At 41.8% G+C, this 16967-nt stretch overlaps 1 protein-coding gene across 1 annotated transcript in view; it reads right to left on the bottom strand.

The window, feature by feature from the left end:
- Positions 1-13961, bottom strand: part of gpc1a (glypican 1a) — a 36961-nt gene extending 23000 nt beyond the window's left edge. The window contains exon 1 of the mRNA XM_088314014.1: positions 13385-13961. Coding sequence (XP_088170140.1) covers positions 13385-13571 — 187 coding nt within the window. The 5' untranslated portion in view covers positions 13572-13961. The remainder of the gene's footprint in view (positions 1-13384) is intronic.
- Positions 13962-16967: the final 3006 nt, after the last annotated feature.

The following is a 16967-nucleotide window of genomic DNA, read 5'->3' as shown; positions in this document are numbered from 1 at the left end:
TGCATGCACGTGATTGTGTGTGTGTTTATGACAGGGTGGTGCTTAAATGTTTGTGTGAAACATTACCAGACTAAAAATAACCTACGCTACCACAGACCAGCCCTGTCTGCTGCCCACCAAGTGTGTGAGTGGTGTGCATATGTGTACTCAAATTACACTAACCTCACTTATATTACTATAATTTTAGGTCATTTAGGGCGGAGTCAATAACTGTTGCTTTTACTTTATTTCACTCTGTAAAACAGAAAAGCACATACCAACTGTGCCACACCAGGGAAATGTCTGACTGTGCACATTTGTGCAGTGAATGGTGGATCAGTCAGGATGGGGCAAAGGTCATAGAGACATTAGCATGCGTTAGCTGCAGACTGCTAGCGGCAACTGTGCAAATAAAAGTAGTTAGATAACAGGCATCCCATGTTACATATGTTACCCTTCAAAACCAAAGATGTGAAAACTAATAAGCGTGTATGTTCTGTTCCAAGTTCAGCATGCGTTAGATGCCAGGTTGTGAACTAGAAACTGCTCACACATAGATTAACAGATCGGGATTAGTAGAAGATTAGACATCAGCCCTTAATCCAACCGTGCTGAAAATGGTCCTGGTGATGGGAAGGTGGCAAATAAAATGTGGGTTTATGGGTGTGTTAGTGTGTGTGTATGTGTGTGTGTGTTATTGAGCAATTTCTAAGCATTTTTGCCACTAGTTTAGTACTTGAGTGGGCGTGGTGGGAATGAGAATAAGTGCGGTAAGAGCATGTGAGGGCACATAAGAAGCAACCTCATCGCTGTTCATTCGCAGTTGAGGAGCATCAAATCTCTTGGACATGGGGAACAATAGGCTCACAATATGAGGGCAGCAATTCACAGGCAGAGAAAGTTGTTGTAATGTACAGGTGTTGCTTGATCACTGCCACGTGGACTAAAAGGTTTGGACTGAAGCCTGAACAGAAAGATTTAACACTTGCAGATCAACTTCACTGCATGGCGCTGATTCACACGGAGGGCTGAAACTTCCCATTAATAAAATCAGTTTTATGTGACAGTCTAATTCTCATGCAATTATATTTATTCACTGGAACTAGTTCTCAAATTACAGTATCAACTTCTGGAAATGCACCGAGTTAGGAGACAAAATAAGGTTCATATCAGACATCCACCCATAGCGAGTCCATCAACGGGTTATGATCGACAGTACATTGCGCCTTCAGAGAACTTGAACAATGTGGCAAAGCAATGTAAATGCCTCAATCCTTGCTGCTCTACAATTTTGCTCCCCAAATCCTTGAGACATCGACCTTTGCTATCTGCCCTGCCTGGCCACGGATCCCGATGAAGGCAACATCAAGCCACCTTGGTCTCTTGCATACATTTGTTTGCGTCAAAGACAGGGATTAAATGAACACACATTTTAATCATAATCTAAACTAATTAATTACCCTTGTATGCCATTTAAGAATAAACAAATAAAATATCCCATGCACACCACTTGTTCAACGATTCTAAGATATTTGCGACCACTGAATTCTGGAACACATGCCTGTAAGTGAAATAAATCTCTACATTGGGATTTTTGGGGGTGAAGCTGGAATCTAAAAAAAAATATAATGTTGGATTTTGGAGGATTCCTCTGCAGTCACAGCGCTGCATCCTTACAGTGAACAGTGTGAGCATCTCTGCACTGGCTTGAGGGAGTACAAAGGTTAGTGAAATGGAAAGTAGGGCACTGTGACGACAAGCACACTCTGAAAATGGGTGTAGATAACCACTAAGGAGATTCTCCACATGCCCTTGCCTTAAAATTACAAACCACAGTGCATGACATTAAATGTCTAAGTGCTGTCTGTACCAAAATTGGTGAGTGCACTACCCCAACCACCTCTATACTTGAAGAGCTCCTTTCCAAGATGAAATAAAAGCTTAAATGTAAAATGTTGGTCATTAGTTGTTTACTTATCAACAGTCAGTGATAATAAACAGGTTTTTGATTAATAAAATTGCTCCGCAAAAAAAAAAAAAAAGATAGTTTGCGGCATTTAAAATGTGTATTAATACACCAGTATGTCATGATCCGCATCGGGCATGACAGGTTTTTATTGTTTTTTCGTTCCATGCTTTTGTGTTATTGTTTTGCTTGTTTTCGGGGCGTTTCCCCTCAGCACTCATCCTCGTCAGCCACACACCTGCCCCCCGTTAACAATCACACACCTGACTCCCATCTGCTCCCCTAATCAATGGACTATTTAACCACCCCTTGCCGACAGCTCAGCGTCGGAACATTTCTCCTGCTACTCCATTCGGACTGTCACGACCGCTCCCTGATCCCGCTCACGCTCATGTTCTCGCTCTCGCTCTAGTTCATGCCCTGATCCCTAGTATTTGTCCCTGTCCTCGTTCCTTGTCGTTTTTGTTCTGTTTAGTCACGTTTAGTTTGTCTTTGTTATTTTGCACCCTGCCCCGTTTGTTTGTTCACGCCACGTTGTTTGTCCTCGTCTTGATTAATTTAATAAATTCCCCTTTAAGTTACCCTTATGCCTGGCTTCCCCGCATTCTTGGGTCCACCCCCCTCCTCGCCGACCGGCGAGCAGGACAGAATGTTCCGACCACCTACGGACCCAGCGGGAAGCTCTCGGCAGCGTCATCGCCGTCGCCGCTCGGACAACCGCCCTCATCAGCCTGCCGACCAATCCCGTGTCCTTCACGTAGGTTCAATTTTTCGTTCCCCGTTTGTTTCCTCCCCTGCGTTTCATGATAATGTTAAGGATTACCCACCTGTCATACCTCCCCATCTTATTATAGATTCCGATTACGAAGAAGATTTTGAACGCAATGCCGTTACACCCCCTCACATTGTTGTAGACTCCGATCATGAGGATGATTTTGAACACATTTACGACCTGTTGTATGCCCAGCACGACACAGATGCAGTTAGGACCCGTCACTTTCCTCCCCCCGAACAATTTCCGTCACCTCTTTCTTTTGACCGCTTTGAGACCACCTTCCACGTTACCTCGCGTCATCCACCTCGTCCCAAGTCACGTAGATCACGGCCACGTCGTTCACCACGTCCACCGTCTGTTTCCGCACCTAGTCACGTTCCCCTTGCGTTTCATAGCTCACGTTCACCAGCAACAGTAGTCACGGTCCCTCATGTCTCCCGTTCCCCTGACTCCCTATGGCGGCAGGCTGATAGGGTTCAGGCCCCCCGTCTCGGCTGCGCCCGGCTCGACTGCTGCGCTCGGCCCGCAGCCGCCTCCACGTCAACGGCTGCAATCCATGTCGCCTCCAGTTCCTGTTCCTCGTCAGCGGCTGAGCCCCGTTTCGCTTCCGTGTCAGCTGCACAGACCATCCCGCCTCCACATCAGCTGCAGCCGCCGCTCCACGTTCCTGTCTCGGCGGGGCTCAACGACCAGCCGCCGCTCCACGTTCCTGTGTCAGCAACGCTCGACGACTCGTCGCCGCTCCAAGTTCCTGTCTCGGCTGCGCCCTGCGACCCGGCGCCGCTTCTCGTCTCGGCGGCGCACTCGATGTGGCGATCTGGGCCTCCCGGACGTCCGCCTGAATGGCCACAGTCGGACTCCCTGGTTTGGCCTCCCGGACGCCCGCCCGAATGGCCACGACTGGACTTGCGGGTTGGGCCACCCGGACGGCCGCCTGAATGGCCACGAAAGGACTCGCTGGTCTGGCCTCCCGGACATCCGCCAGACCGGCTTCGACTACGGGTCGTTGACCCACCTCCCGACCCCTTCCGCCCACCCTCGTTTTTGGACATGGGGTTCTTTTTGTTAATTTGTCTGTGGGACGTCTGGAATCCGTCCCTTGAGGGGGGGTACTGTCATGATCCGCGTCGGGCATGACGGGTTTTTATTGTTTTTTCGTTCCATGCTTTTGTGTTATTGTTTTGCTTGTTTTCGGGGCGTTTCCCCTCAGCACTCATCCTCGTCAGCCACACACCTGCCCCCCGTTAACAATCACACACCTGACTCCCATCTGCTCCCCTAATCAATGGACTATTTAACCACCCCTTGCCGACAGCTCAGCGTCGGAACATTTCTCCTGCTACTCCATTCGGACTGTCACGACCGCTCCCTGATCCCGCTCACGCTCATGTTCTCGCTCTCGCTCTAGTTCATGCCCTGATCCCTAGTATTTGTCCCTGTCCTCGTTCCTTGTCGTTTTTGTTCTGTTTAGTCACGTTTAGTTTGTCTTTGTTATTTTGCACCCTGCCCCGTTTGTTTGTTCACGCCACGTTGTTTGTCCTCGTCTTGATTAATTTAATAAATTCCCCTTTAAGTTACCCTTATGCCTGGCTTCCCCGCATTCTTGGGTCCACCCCCCTCCTCGCCGACCGGCGAGCATGACACAGTATGTAAGCAGGGTTGCACAAATCAATTACGTTTATTTCAAAAACATAAACGTGAACAATGTTATATACAAAGTCTATGATTTGGAGCCTTTAGAGATTCCACAAAATCCATTAACGCTTCGTTTTGCATGGAAATAATTGATGAGCGGAGCTGTGTCAAGGTTATAAATGAGAAGTAGAAAGTATAAATAACTTGTACTAAGGGGATGGAGGTAAAAACATAAAAGTGAGGAGGTGATATGAGGCATGAACTGGTGCAGGGGAAAAAAAGATAAGAGACGGCAACATCTTTTCTTTACACTCCTTGTTCGAGGTGATTGTATGGCTGCAGTCAGGGTGGTTCTCATATTCATCGTAATGTGATTACGTGTTACTATAGTGAGGTAATGAAATCAGCAATTGGTTATCAGCAATCACATACATCAACAAGCTTTGTTCTACCTTTATGGAGCAGGTGATTCAATGTGCCATGTAATTTTCACATTATAATGAATAATGTTTCATTCATCTGGTTTCTTACAATGAAAAAGGGGGTTGGCGCGGGACCAAGTTCAAGTCTTCTCATAGTGCAAAGCATATAATTATAGTTTGTAGAGGTTTGCAAAAAAGGGGGGGCAACTACTCCCGCAGATTTTCTACCCCAACTGCCACCCCAGTGAATATATATAAATGCAAAAATTTTTTATAAATGTCCCTTATAATGTGATGATAACATATAATAAGCAGTTTAAAATTATTATTTTTTGTGTAAGGTTGTAATCTCCGACGTTTTAGATCCTAGTCTTTTAGACTTTGCTAACCGCAACTTGACACAACCAACAAACAATAGATGTGCTCAAACAAAACTGAAATTAGGAAACTTCGCGATCACAAGAATGGCATGAACATGGGGGAGACACCGGTGAAAACAACTCTTCCGCGAAAATAGAATGTCCAGAAGCAGTGGATATAACGAACTTAAAACGACAAGATGTGACTGAAGGTAACTGCGTTGCACGCTCTACCTTCGAGTCCGATGTATGCCACCGGTGACATAAGTATGAAAGTATTTAAAACAATAACGCAAAGCTAATAACCCCAGCCTACATACCCTTCTTCCACTCCCGATGAGTCTGGTCTCTACTCCATAGTCGGTGTTCTGCCAAAAAGTCCTACCCGTGTTAATTTTACTACCGGTGGCTGATTTGACAACCACACAATATGCTTGGTCTCCTGAACATCTGGTTCGTACATATATGGGCCAACAAACATAATTCCAACAAGCTCCTCTTCCTCCAACTCTCCAAATACCTGGATCCCTTCAGATGCGATTGAGATTTCGCTTAGTGGGTCAATTTCTGACTGGCTAAATACATTTTCAATGGTGAGCTTACCTAGGGTTGTCTAGGAATGACGTCACACTTCTGTGTTTGTCGCTCGGCAACAACTATTTTGTCAAATATACCAGATAAAGTATTTTTTCATGCTTTATCATTTGTCTTAAGTGTAATTACTTCACTTGTGACACATAAAGATTTAATCCGAACATACTTCACACTGGGTCTTTAAGATAACGATTTTATTGTAAAGTATAATTATGACCCAAATGACAAATAATTAAAAATATATCTACGTATGTATATCATATTTGTATATTTAATGTTTCTGATATATTGGTTACATACATACCTAATATTTCACAACCAAGGCCAGTCTTATACTGACTTTTAAAAGAACACACTGCCATCCAAGGATAGTGGGAGTGTCGTTCGTCAGTAAATTCACGTTTATTTCCAACAAAACAGAACAATTTTACGGGAGTATAGCTGACAGAGGAATTATCATGTCACGAAAAGCGCACACTTTTTTTGCTTGCCAGCTCGTCTCTCTAATCTTGAGGACTGTCCAACAGGCTTGACCATATGACACACATAAAACTTGCTGGTCCAGGTAAAGCAGAAAAGGAAATCTGAACTTGCGATCGGTGTGTGTGTGTGCGTGTGTGTGAGTGTGTAGGAGTCGGATAACCTTAACGAACCCTGGCAAAAAACATTTGCGAACTTTTGCCGCTGAGAGAGATACAGTCTTTATGCTTCTGCTACTTAGAACGTGCGGCTCTCCTGCACTGATTTTAAAGGGAATAAGGAGAGCCGCTTCCATTGATCGGGAAACATGCAGGCTGTGCTCACCCCCTCGTCTATGTAATTACCAAAAGAAAGAAAACTATACCCATGTGCACAGGCTTCTAAATGAACTTTTAAGAACACCAGCTAATGCGGCTGATGACTCACGAAAGTTACCAGTTAATCAGAATCTCCACTTGCCAATTTCCTATTTATTTTTTGACTTAAGCTCCCCTGTTTTTATCGAGCTCCTCCTTCTCTCAGTTTGTTTCTCACGCTGGTTGCACTCTAAATTCTAGTGTGAAATGCAGGCATGCGTGCTGCCAATGGGCATATTAAATGTCATTATGAGGCATTCAGACAGGTAGTCAATAAAATTTGAGTTGATCGTTTTCAGATTTTGATCATATTGGATAGTTTTGGCAAGCCAAACGTTTATTTTCACAAGGTAATTCATTACTAAATTGTTGCTCTGAGGGAGCGAGGCCAACTATTTCCAGTTGTTGAAGTGCAAGTGATCACAATAAAAAAAATTCAGGCTGTCTCGTTGTCAGGCTTTGTTGAGTCTGATTGCACTTGTTACCAGACATTTATTAATAGTGGTAAAATAATTAATATTATTTCAAATGCTCATTGAAATTACAATGCAAATTATCTTTTGTGTTTCGACATAAAACCAAAATCCAATAAACTAAAACCTACCATTGCAATCCCCAGTCCAATTCTCAGTAAGCAGAAAACAAAATGGTTTCATTTTGTTGCCGCGGGTCATTTGATCTCATGGGTGTGTGCTTCTCTGCAAGATAATACATTTGCAAATGAAACTTTTTGGAAGGTATTGGCTTTCACAGACTTTTAAACACAGACCACACACAAAAAGGATGAGCTCAACTTCACCGATGGCCAGGTGAAGACTACAATGTGTGAGTAAAATGTGCTTGCAGGCACAAAGACAAAGTGGCAGACAGCAGGAAAGATGATGACTTCCATTCATATGGCATTAAAACCTGTGGGACAATGGCTATGTGAGTAGGGAATGAGAAGACAAGAATTCTTAAGACATGAGTATACAGCATGCATACCACATTCATCTCTTATTCACATTCTATTTTTTATTATTATGGCTCTACCTAGCAGCGACTAGCACGCCCGCCTCACAGTATTGAGATTTCCTTCTCCAGCCTTCCTGTGTGGCGTGCCTGCGTGGGTTTTCTGTGGGTACTCCGGTTTCCTCCCACATTCCAAAAACATGCATGGTAGGTTAATGAATCATTCTGGATTGTCCCAAGATGTGATTGTGAGTGTGAATGGTTGTTCGTCTTTGTGTACCCCACAATTGGCTGTCATCCATGCAAGTCTGTTGTTCCCAAGGTCCTTTGTGGAAGCGAGAACTAAGGATTCACAGATGTAACGTCTCTCAAGGGTATGCCTTCAGATGTCTGTTGTTTGTCTCACCTTTTATTATAAATCAAAAACACCGTCAAATCTTTGAAAGAGCATTGTTCTGCAAAAGCATTGCTCAGAGCATGTCGTCTAACCACAAACAACAATACACACAACCCAATTTGTAATAACGCAACAAAAGACCCAACTGGAACGCTGGGCTGCCCTTTAGTTTTTGTTGACATATTCCACAATAATCACGCAACCTTTCACTCACAGCACTGCGCTTAGCGCAGGCAAGATGCTATGCTAAGCTTAGTTAGCTTGAGAGGCTTTAACACGCACCGAGCAGTCACGACAATTAAGTGGAAGACGCGTGGCACCCTTAATGTAGTGGAGCGTGCTGTGACGTAGGTTAATTTAGTTCAAGGTTTATTCGTTCAAAACACAAAGTTAAAGTTGTGTTGCCGTTGCCTCGAGCAGCAGGAATGCACAGAGAAAGATTCCAGCTATTTGTACAATTCTCGTGTTAGATTGCCCAAGCTAAGCTAGCTCTGCTTTGCAGTAATACATAAAATTTTATTTTTCTACCTTTTGAGGGATCGCAAACCCTTGGCAAGATGTTATTGTAGGTTTGTGGCTGTAAGCAAAACATTCATTCCGGCTGGTGCAATTTTTTTTTTTTTCTTCTAATTATTAAAAAGGTTTCAAGTGCTTTTTTTTTTGTCTCAACCAATTTTCGTGGTTGACGCTACAGAGTTGATCGACTGTTTATTCCCAGCACTTGTTACCTTGTTTTTTTTCAATGCCTACAATATACAAAGCGCAATTATCTTTCCACCCTCAAAGACATCCTCTGCATTGAAGAATGGTAAAATATCATGGATCAATCACGTTGTAAATAAAAGACTCTTTTTTTTAACAACAGCAAGATTCAACAACTAACACAACACATACACCAAATAGATTCATTATTAGTACTTTAAAGAAAAAATCACAGCATGATTTACTAAGCAGTGACCTTTCAACAATGCACCTTGCAAACATACATGTGCACACATATTTTTAAATGAATTCAGGACTCCATGCACTTGAGTGCTAAAGGTCATTTTCATGTGAAAACATTTTAAAGGTCCAAAATAAAAAGGAATAACAAATTTTACGCACCACAGCTGCATTTCAATGAGCTGCGGACCTTTGTAGTCCAACAAGTATAAATTACAAGTAGGCAGTTATTTTGCCGTGACCGGTGATTCTGGACCAGCCGTGAATTGGCTATTTTACCGTGATTATAGCAGCTGGGTCGAGAATTGGTTATTTTAGCGTGATGTGGGCGCTATCGTCTTACACTTGAACTGGTTTCCACATTAACTGGCTCTTGATTCCAGCTGTGTTTGTCAGTCCGATAAATTTGTAACTTTGTATTTAGTAATCATAACTTTACCTAAGTGCATTGAAATTGTTATTATAGGTTCAACTCTTGAATATTTCGTCATATAACACCAACCTCGATTGTTTTTTGTTTAATTATTTATTTATTATTTATTTTTATTACTACTCCAGCCGCGGTGTCATAAATGATGTTATTATGAGGGATATTTATACAAGTCGGACTAAGGAGGACATCACTGAAGGCCAAGGTGTGAAATTCACAGCCCGCCACAGAATTTGACTTAGGCAGTAGGTGTGGCAAAGTTTGGTCTAAAGCAGGGGTGGGCAAACTTTTTGATTGGTGGGCCACAATGGGTTCTAAAATTTGGTAGAGGGGCCAGACCAGGAGCAGATGGATGGAGTGTTTTGGTAACCTCATGTCATCAGAGAAAAAAATACATTTAATTTTAAATGAAAATGAACAAAAACATGACAACAAAATATCTGCCTTTGACACACCGCATTATTTAGAAAATAATTTTTTTTAACAAGGTTTATTCATTTAATTTTTTTCCAGTGCGGTGGGCCGGATTAAAACGTTTAACGGGCGACATGTGGCCCCCGGGCCATAATTTGCCCACGCCTGGTCTAAAGCCTCTTTGAAATCCCGATAATAGGTTGAAGTACTGTGATAGTTCAAATATTTTTACTATACTATTATGAATTGAAATGGGTCCATAATTATTGAAGTTGTGTCAATCACCATCTTTATGTAAAGTCGTAGCTCCGGCCCATTTCCAGTTATGTCGTACTTCACATTTGGACGACACGGGAGGTTAAAGAACTCAGAAGACAAAGACAAAATATGCTATGCAATTTTCCAAAATCTGCACTACCTAAGTTTAATAAACAAATAACCTTTTCCACAGCCGCAGGGCAGAATTCTGATAGTTCCATGCTATTACTGTTAGTTGGTCACTAATTGTGTTGGGTAAATTATGACAATTACTGCATACACGGGTACTCTATTTGACTTTATATTTATTGGACTTGAAACCACATATAAGACATACTGTACTCGCTCATTTAATTATTTTCTTTTCTACTCAAAATTTTAACACTAAGTTCTCTTAATTAATTAAACTTAATATAAGAAGAACTCTCTCAGCGCTATCGACAATTGGCACATACTGTATCAAATTTTTTCAAAAAAATATTCTCCATAAGTTAAACAAAAAGATATCTTAAATTATTGGTACTGTCATTGCAATGAATCACACTGGCATGTGCCACTCAGAAATATTTGACAAGTTTCAAGTTACTCACAACATCTGGTTCTTGTTGGTGAGCCCTGTTATATTGAAATGGACACCTAATACAATAAATTACTAAAAGAGACAAGTGTACATAAATATCCATCCATTCATTCTCTGGCCCGCTTATTTTCACTACAATTGCAGTTGTGCTGCAACCTATCACATCGACAGGAAAGAAGTACACCCAGAACTGGTCGCCATCCAATCACACTCAAGACAATATAGAGCAGGGGTGTCAAACTCCAGTCCGGGAGGGCCGCTTGCCTGCATGAAGCACTTTTGTCCTCTGGCAAAATGTGTATTTCACAGACATTCTCTCTTTTAATTTGGTTTGGAAAACTAATGTTAAAAACTAGCAAGTCTTGATTTTTATTTCCTCTAGTGTTTAATGGCTAGTATGGTTGCAACATTTTTAAATTATGCTAATTCTGCACGTTAACAGAGCCACCCCTGCGTAAATGCAGATCATGCACTGTGATCCATAAAAGATGGCCTTTCGGCCAGGGCAACTTTTGCAGAGATGGGTATTCCGTTCCAGTGACAAAACGGTCCTTTCCGTCTGTCCGAGTGCAAGCATGAAAATGTTTAGTGCTGTTAAAATGGAACCAATAACTATTCGGGATGCTGAGTTGCCCTAATACTATGAAACCAATAAATACTATAACAAATACAGAAAGTCCTCAATTTACGAACAAGTTGCTAACTCAGTTGCTAATGCTAATACAAGTTCACCGTGAAACTCAAATTACCCACAATGCTTGTGTTTTATGTCAAGAATGGCCCAGATTACCACGAATGCGCATGTGGATTTCAGACATGCAAACAGCCAGCGGCACACAAAACAGTTTTCTGAGGAAAACACAGCGCCGAATACCAATCTTTGCAGCCTTCGTATCAAATCAAGTAATATACGCAATGGGCGTATGCAGTTTGTTTAGAGCAGAGACATGAGATAGCGGTTATGGTTAACATGGTGCTGCGAATAGATTCTTTTAATTTTTACATTGATGAATATTTTAAGCAATTTAAATGAATATTATATTGCTTTTTGATTTATTTTTACATCCCTACTACCGACCTATTGCTTATCTTATTAAGGCTTGCAATCATTCTATCAATCTGATCAACAACAGTTGCCGTTATAAGATAAAATGAAAATGAGGGGGATTCCGGCAGTCAGAGAGTGTACAGTTAGTATGTAAGCCTGTCGTATGCCACTGAATTGTACAGCTAAATTATATCCAACATTAAAACATTGTCATATAGAATATAAAAAGTCTGGACACTAGATTCCTTCAAACTTCCGACATGTCCGCCACAGCCAGTTGAATCAAATATTGTTTGTATCAGGCGTCCACGGTCAACCAATTTTTTTTAAGTGTCCCAGACACAGAGATGAGTCTGTTGCTCCCCGAGCACAACAACTACAGTCCGTGCGTTTACAAAAAAATGAGTAGCCAATCCTTTGGAGGATTCTACCGCCCGTCACTATCATTCTGCTTGTCAGCTTCAATTATTTTGTATGTAGGCAGAAGTCTTGCTCAAATAACTAGAGCGGATCATGGACCAAGGGACTATGGCATTGTGTTCTTCATCTGTCAATAAAAGATGAGTTTTTAATGGAGAAAAAGGAAGTGAGCTGTATCTGGACTCTTCCATGGCCATCCCTGAAGCATCCACTGAGACCTTGAGTGACTCACTTTTTTTCCACTTTCTCTCTCTTTATCTCTCTCTCTCTCGCTGTTCCCTCCCTCTTTGTCCATCCCTCTGCCAATCCTCCAGTCTCCTTCCCTCCTTCCTCCGTCTGCCCATGAACTACTCGTTCTAACTGCATTTCTATGCCTCCCTCTTGTCTGTGTTGGTATCTTGTTCAACATTAACCACCCACGCACACAAACTGTTTCATGTCCCACCACACAAGACATATATGTGAATGACCTTCTGCATTAGAAAGCTTGCACACAAGCACACCACAGTCTTTTGTCTCCTTATTTCCAGGTCGTTGCCGCTGTCCACCTTTAAATGAGAAAAGATGCAGGCCGCCAGATGATTGTCTTCAAGGAAAACCCCACCTATCTGTTCTCTTGTCGCAGTTCAAACAGTTCTAAATGTGTAAACTATGACTCGGGTGTGTAATGTCTGGTTGACTGACAAGCTGACCAATCAATTCTCAGTCTGATTGATTATCAGACATGCAGAGTAATTGCCTGGGTGATTAGAGAATAGAAACAAATGATGGAAAACAATGATAGCCCCAGTATAACCACCGCCTCTTGTTCAGACCAAATTTGTTGTTTGTATATAATTAGTGGTCACACAGATAAGCATCAAATACAGTTCGAGATCATGCCACAGTCAGAGATCACTTTAGCACCATGCGTACATACACACTCGCACACATGGGGACATTGGACATTTACATACTCATGCTTCTCCAATTGATTTATAAGAAGGGAATGTATCTTATTTTTTCAGTTTTAAAAATTACAATTTGCTTTTGAGGTAAAAACACAAAAAGGCTCAATAATGGATTATTTTTTGCCACATGACATGTTATTCCTACCTTCAAAACTATATCGCAATAATATATAATTAATATTATAACGTGTGCACCGGGTGCAACCCGGGGCATCTTGTCAAAGACATACAAAATGAGATTACGCTATTCCACAAGTATAAAGTGAAATCAACTATTTACAGTTCACGAACAGCGCAATCTTTTAGGACAATAAAAAAATCAGCAGAATAACAAATTTTAATCCTTTCCAGAAGTAATCAGTCTCACTTAAACCTAAATTAATATCGGGTCAATTTTTTGAGAGAGTGATTCCGGTGCAGAAACTCACCGGAGGTCTCCGTTTGAGGGACTCCGGCCAGCGTGAAGCCCTTCCCGGTGTAGAACTGGCGCAGGTCGGCGCAGCTCCTGTCCGGTGCAGGCCCAGCTGCCCCGGTCAGACACGGCAGCAAAGAGAGCACCAGAACAAGCATCTTCTCAAACCTAGTCCAAGAAAATCCGCCGGGGAGAAACTGCATTTGTGGACGGCTCAGGAGTTCTTCAAATAGTACTTGTCGTATAGTGACCACAGTGCGGTGGCCGTTCAACCGGCGATGTGCTCCTGTAGTGGAACTATTGGAAGGATAAGCAGAATATAGCCTGCTGTATTTTTGCGGACGAGGAACAACGACGAGCGGCTGTAGGTGTCAGGTACACCCCGCACCTCCTCTTCTCCCCCTCCCCTTCTTCTTCTTCGGGGCTGGAGGGATGCCGTAGACAAAGAGAGAGCGAGAGAGAGAGCGAGAGAGAGAGAGAGCGAGAGAGAGAGAGAGAGAGAGAGAGAGAGAGAGAGTCTGTTCCCTTACATGAGGTAACCTGCTGGTTTGCGGATCAAATATGTTGTATCAATAACGTTCTACTTTGGAGAATAAAACAAGGAATGTAGCCTAGGGGGTGAGAATTAGTGTGACGCTGCACCCGTTGCTTCTATCTCACACCATCTGTTTCACTCACGCGTCGGAACAGCGCTACCTGGAGGTTGCAAGAATTTGGAAGGCGTTTTCTCTCATCGCATTGTGCGATTAATCAAGGGCGCTCCTGAACAAATTGGAGTCCGATATGCAAATTTAATTGAATTAGAGTTAAAAAAGAGTGTAGCTACTAGTTAGTTACATTTATAAAGACCTTTAGCAAGATGTCAAAGATAACGAATAACTCTGAAACAGCCCCCCAAACAAGACAGCTTTGTTATGCATACCGTCAAAGACTTTCTAGTTCCATCCATTTTCTGTACCGCTTGAATTTGTTTTGGACGCTAGAGCCTATCACAGCTGAGCTGATATTTGAGCCTCGAACCTCAAAATTGAGTAGATGAACTAACCAGTAGGCTGCTGTCCTGCCTGTAGCTATTAATGTAACCTTACTTATTGCTGTACTTGTATTGTATTATTGGGCAACACAGTGTTGCTGCCTGATGGTTATCATTAGGCAAGGGCTTAAATTGTTGAATCAAACTCCAGCTCTGCGCATAGTTTGCATGTTGTGCCAATCCTTGCACGCTTTCTCTGACTATGGCGGCTTTATACGCGCTCCAAAAACAAGCAAATTAATTGAAGACCAATTGTCCATAGGTGTGAATAGCTGGGATAGCCTCCATCTAATCCGTAACTTTAATGAGGGCACACAGAGAGTGAAGGGTTGGATCAGTATGACGCACAGCACTTCTACATCAACCACAATAATAAAAATGTTTAAGATTATTCCTCTCAGACAACTTGTCAATTGATTAAGAGTATTAATTTTTTTTAACAGCACCATTTTGGGCGATTGAGCATGTGGTCATCTTCATGATATGTGCAAGAGAATGATATAAATAAATACAAATAAATACTTAAATAATACTGAGATAAATAAGTACATTAATAAATAAAATATAAATAAATATAGATAGCTAAATACTTGCAGAGTTTGCATCTCTGAGGAAATTGCTCGCCGGCGAGCGATTCAGTACATTCTCATGCTCACTCGGGCAGCACTGGTGGACTTGATGGATGAGCTGCCTGACACCCGGCAGTCGTTCGCCACGTCCAACATCCTTCTTGTGGCAGAACCTGGAAAGGTCACTGGCAATCCTGAAGTCTGAGTGACACCTTGAAAATGCACACAATCCCAAACAATCTGCCCATACCAATGAATCTGCTGGTGGTTTGCAATATTTTGTTTAGGGTTAGATGAGTTGACGTGGATGAAAGGTAACAGTATGTAGGCTAATCTAATCTTTAACTGATGTAGTGGACAGCAACGGTGCCTTACACTGATTTCTGACATACAGACGACCCTCAATTTGTGATCCAGACTGTTTTCTTACACCAATTAACTTGAAGCAAGTCAATACGTGTCACATAATAATATTTTCGACTCAACTCAAACAGAAGTGTTGAGTGGTCAGGGCCAGCAAGGCCTTATCTGCAATCTGTGAAAGTATAAAAGCGATCTGCACAATAATTTGGATTTAGTGACGACAAATTGGCACGCCCCCTTTTTGGAGCTTGGCTTGTTATTTTTTTCCGGTTTCAGCGTCTATGTCATTCAGCTCATGGGATCACCTCCACAAAGTCAAAAATACCGTGCCGATCGATTCTCCACTTACACAGGCTAAAGCGGGCAAGAGCATGAACGTATACATGAACCTCAGCTGGTTATATTTTGGACATTTAGCTATGCTAAAGTTTGTTAATTGTCAGGAAGCAGCTGGTGTCTGTACTAAATGTTATCGGTTTACGAGACTTTTGGGGCCTGGGCGTATGCTGATGACATCACTCTTTAATCATGTACTTCTCAAATATATTTCTTTGGCTCTGAGGGTTTTTTTTACCCCTCAGAGTTTTATTTGCATATTTTGCTTCGCATAATAAAAACGAATAGATAAATAAATGAATAGCTGTCACATTGGCGAGGCTGCTCCTACCTCATGCCCCAAGAAGCCGTCGCTGCCCTTCTTGTGTAACAAGAGCCATGACATGATTACGTTTGTCCTGCCAAACTTGCAACAATGTTGTGATTCACCTGGGCTGCAAGATTGTATCAATATAATGTCTGTGTACCGTGTGAAATAAAACATTTTCATGTTTTCCCTCCACCCCTTAACCACAGTCTGATTCTTTTCTATGTTTTATTTTATACCACAGTCTGATTGCCAAGGCAACCAAACATTGAAGTGACGTCTTTGGTACGGCACGGGACACCGAAGGACGATCTTCACAAAAGTAGCAGTGAATGAACTTTATTTTCTATTATTATTATTATTTAGGAACTCAGAACATGCAAATGTAACAAACAGGTGTTTCCCCCTTCAAAGTTGGAGTGGCCAGATGTACAGTTATAAATACTAATTATTCAATGAAAATTAACATATTGTTGGTTGTAAACCATCCAAATTGTCTTGTTATATTTGTATTATTTTTGTTGTTAAGATTTAACAAACTATGGCTTTATAAAGGATATGATGGTACCACGAGTTCCCATCAAATTCAAAATTCTGTTCAGGATTTGTGTGAGCACTTTTAAACCTCTTCTGGTTTAACAGGAGACCCATGATCACCAGAGTCCTCAGAGGTCGTATAATCTAAAGATCCTCATTCGTCTCTTTCAATAAATCATCTTGTGCTTTACAAGATTCCAATCCCTGAATTTAAAATTTATGGACACCTTGACAAAGCACATCAAAAGCCATATGTTTTAACTTACTAGTATTTTATGTGTGGTTCCATCTATCAAAGGGAAGGGCTCAGTGATAGATGTTTAACAGTACTTAAATTAATGTGTTAACTATTTTTTTTGTAATGTATTTGTGACTGATACTGATTGAAAAGATTGTTTTATTAATCATGCAAAAATAAAGGCATTTAGTTTTGAAAGTTGTGTTGTATTTTTTT

Source organism: Idiotropiscis lumnitzeri, chromosome 13 (genome assembly GCF_059441095.1).
Source record: "Idiotropiscis lumnitzeri isolate Australia: NSW breed Sydney's pygmy pipehorse chromosome 13, RoL_Ilum_1.0, whole genome shotgun sequence".
Classification (NCBI taxonomy): domain Eukaryota; kingdom Metazoa; phylum Chordata; class Actinopteri; order Syngnathiformes; family Syngnathidae; genus Idiotropiscis; species Idiotropiscis lumnitzeri.
This window is presented reverse-complemented; position numbering and strand designations above follow the sequence as displayed.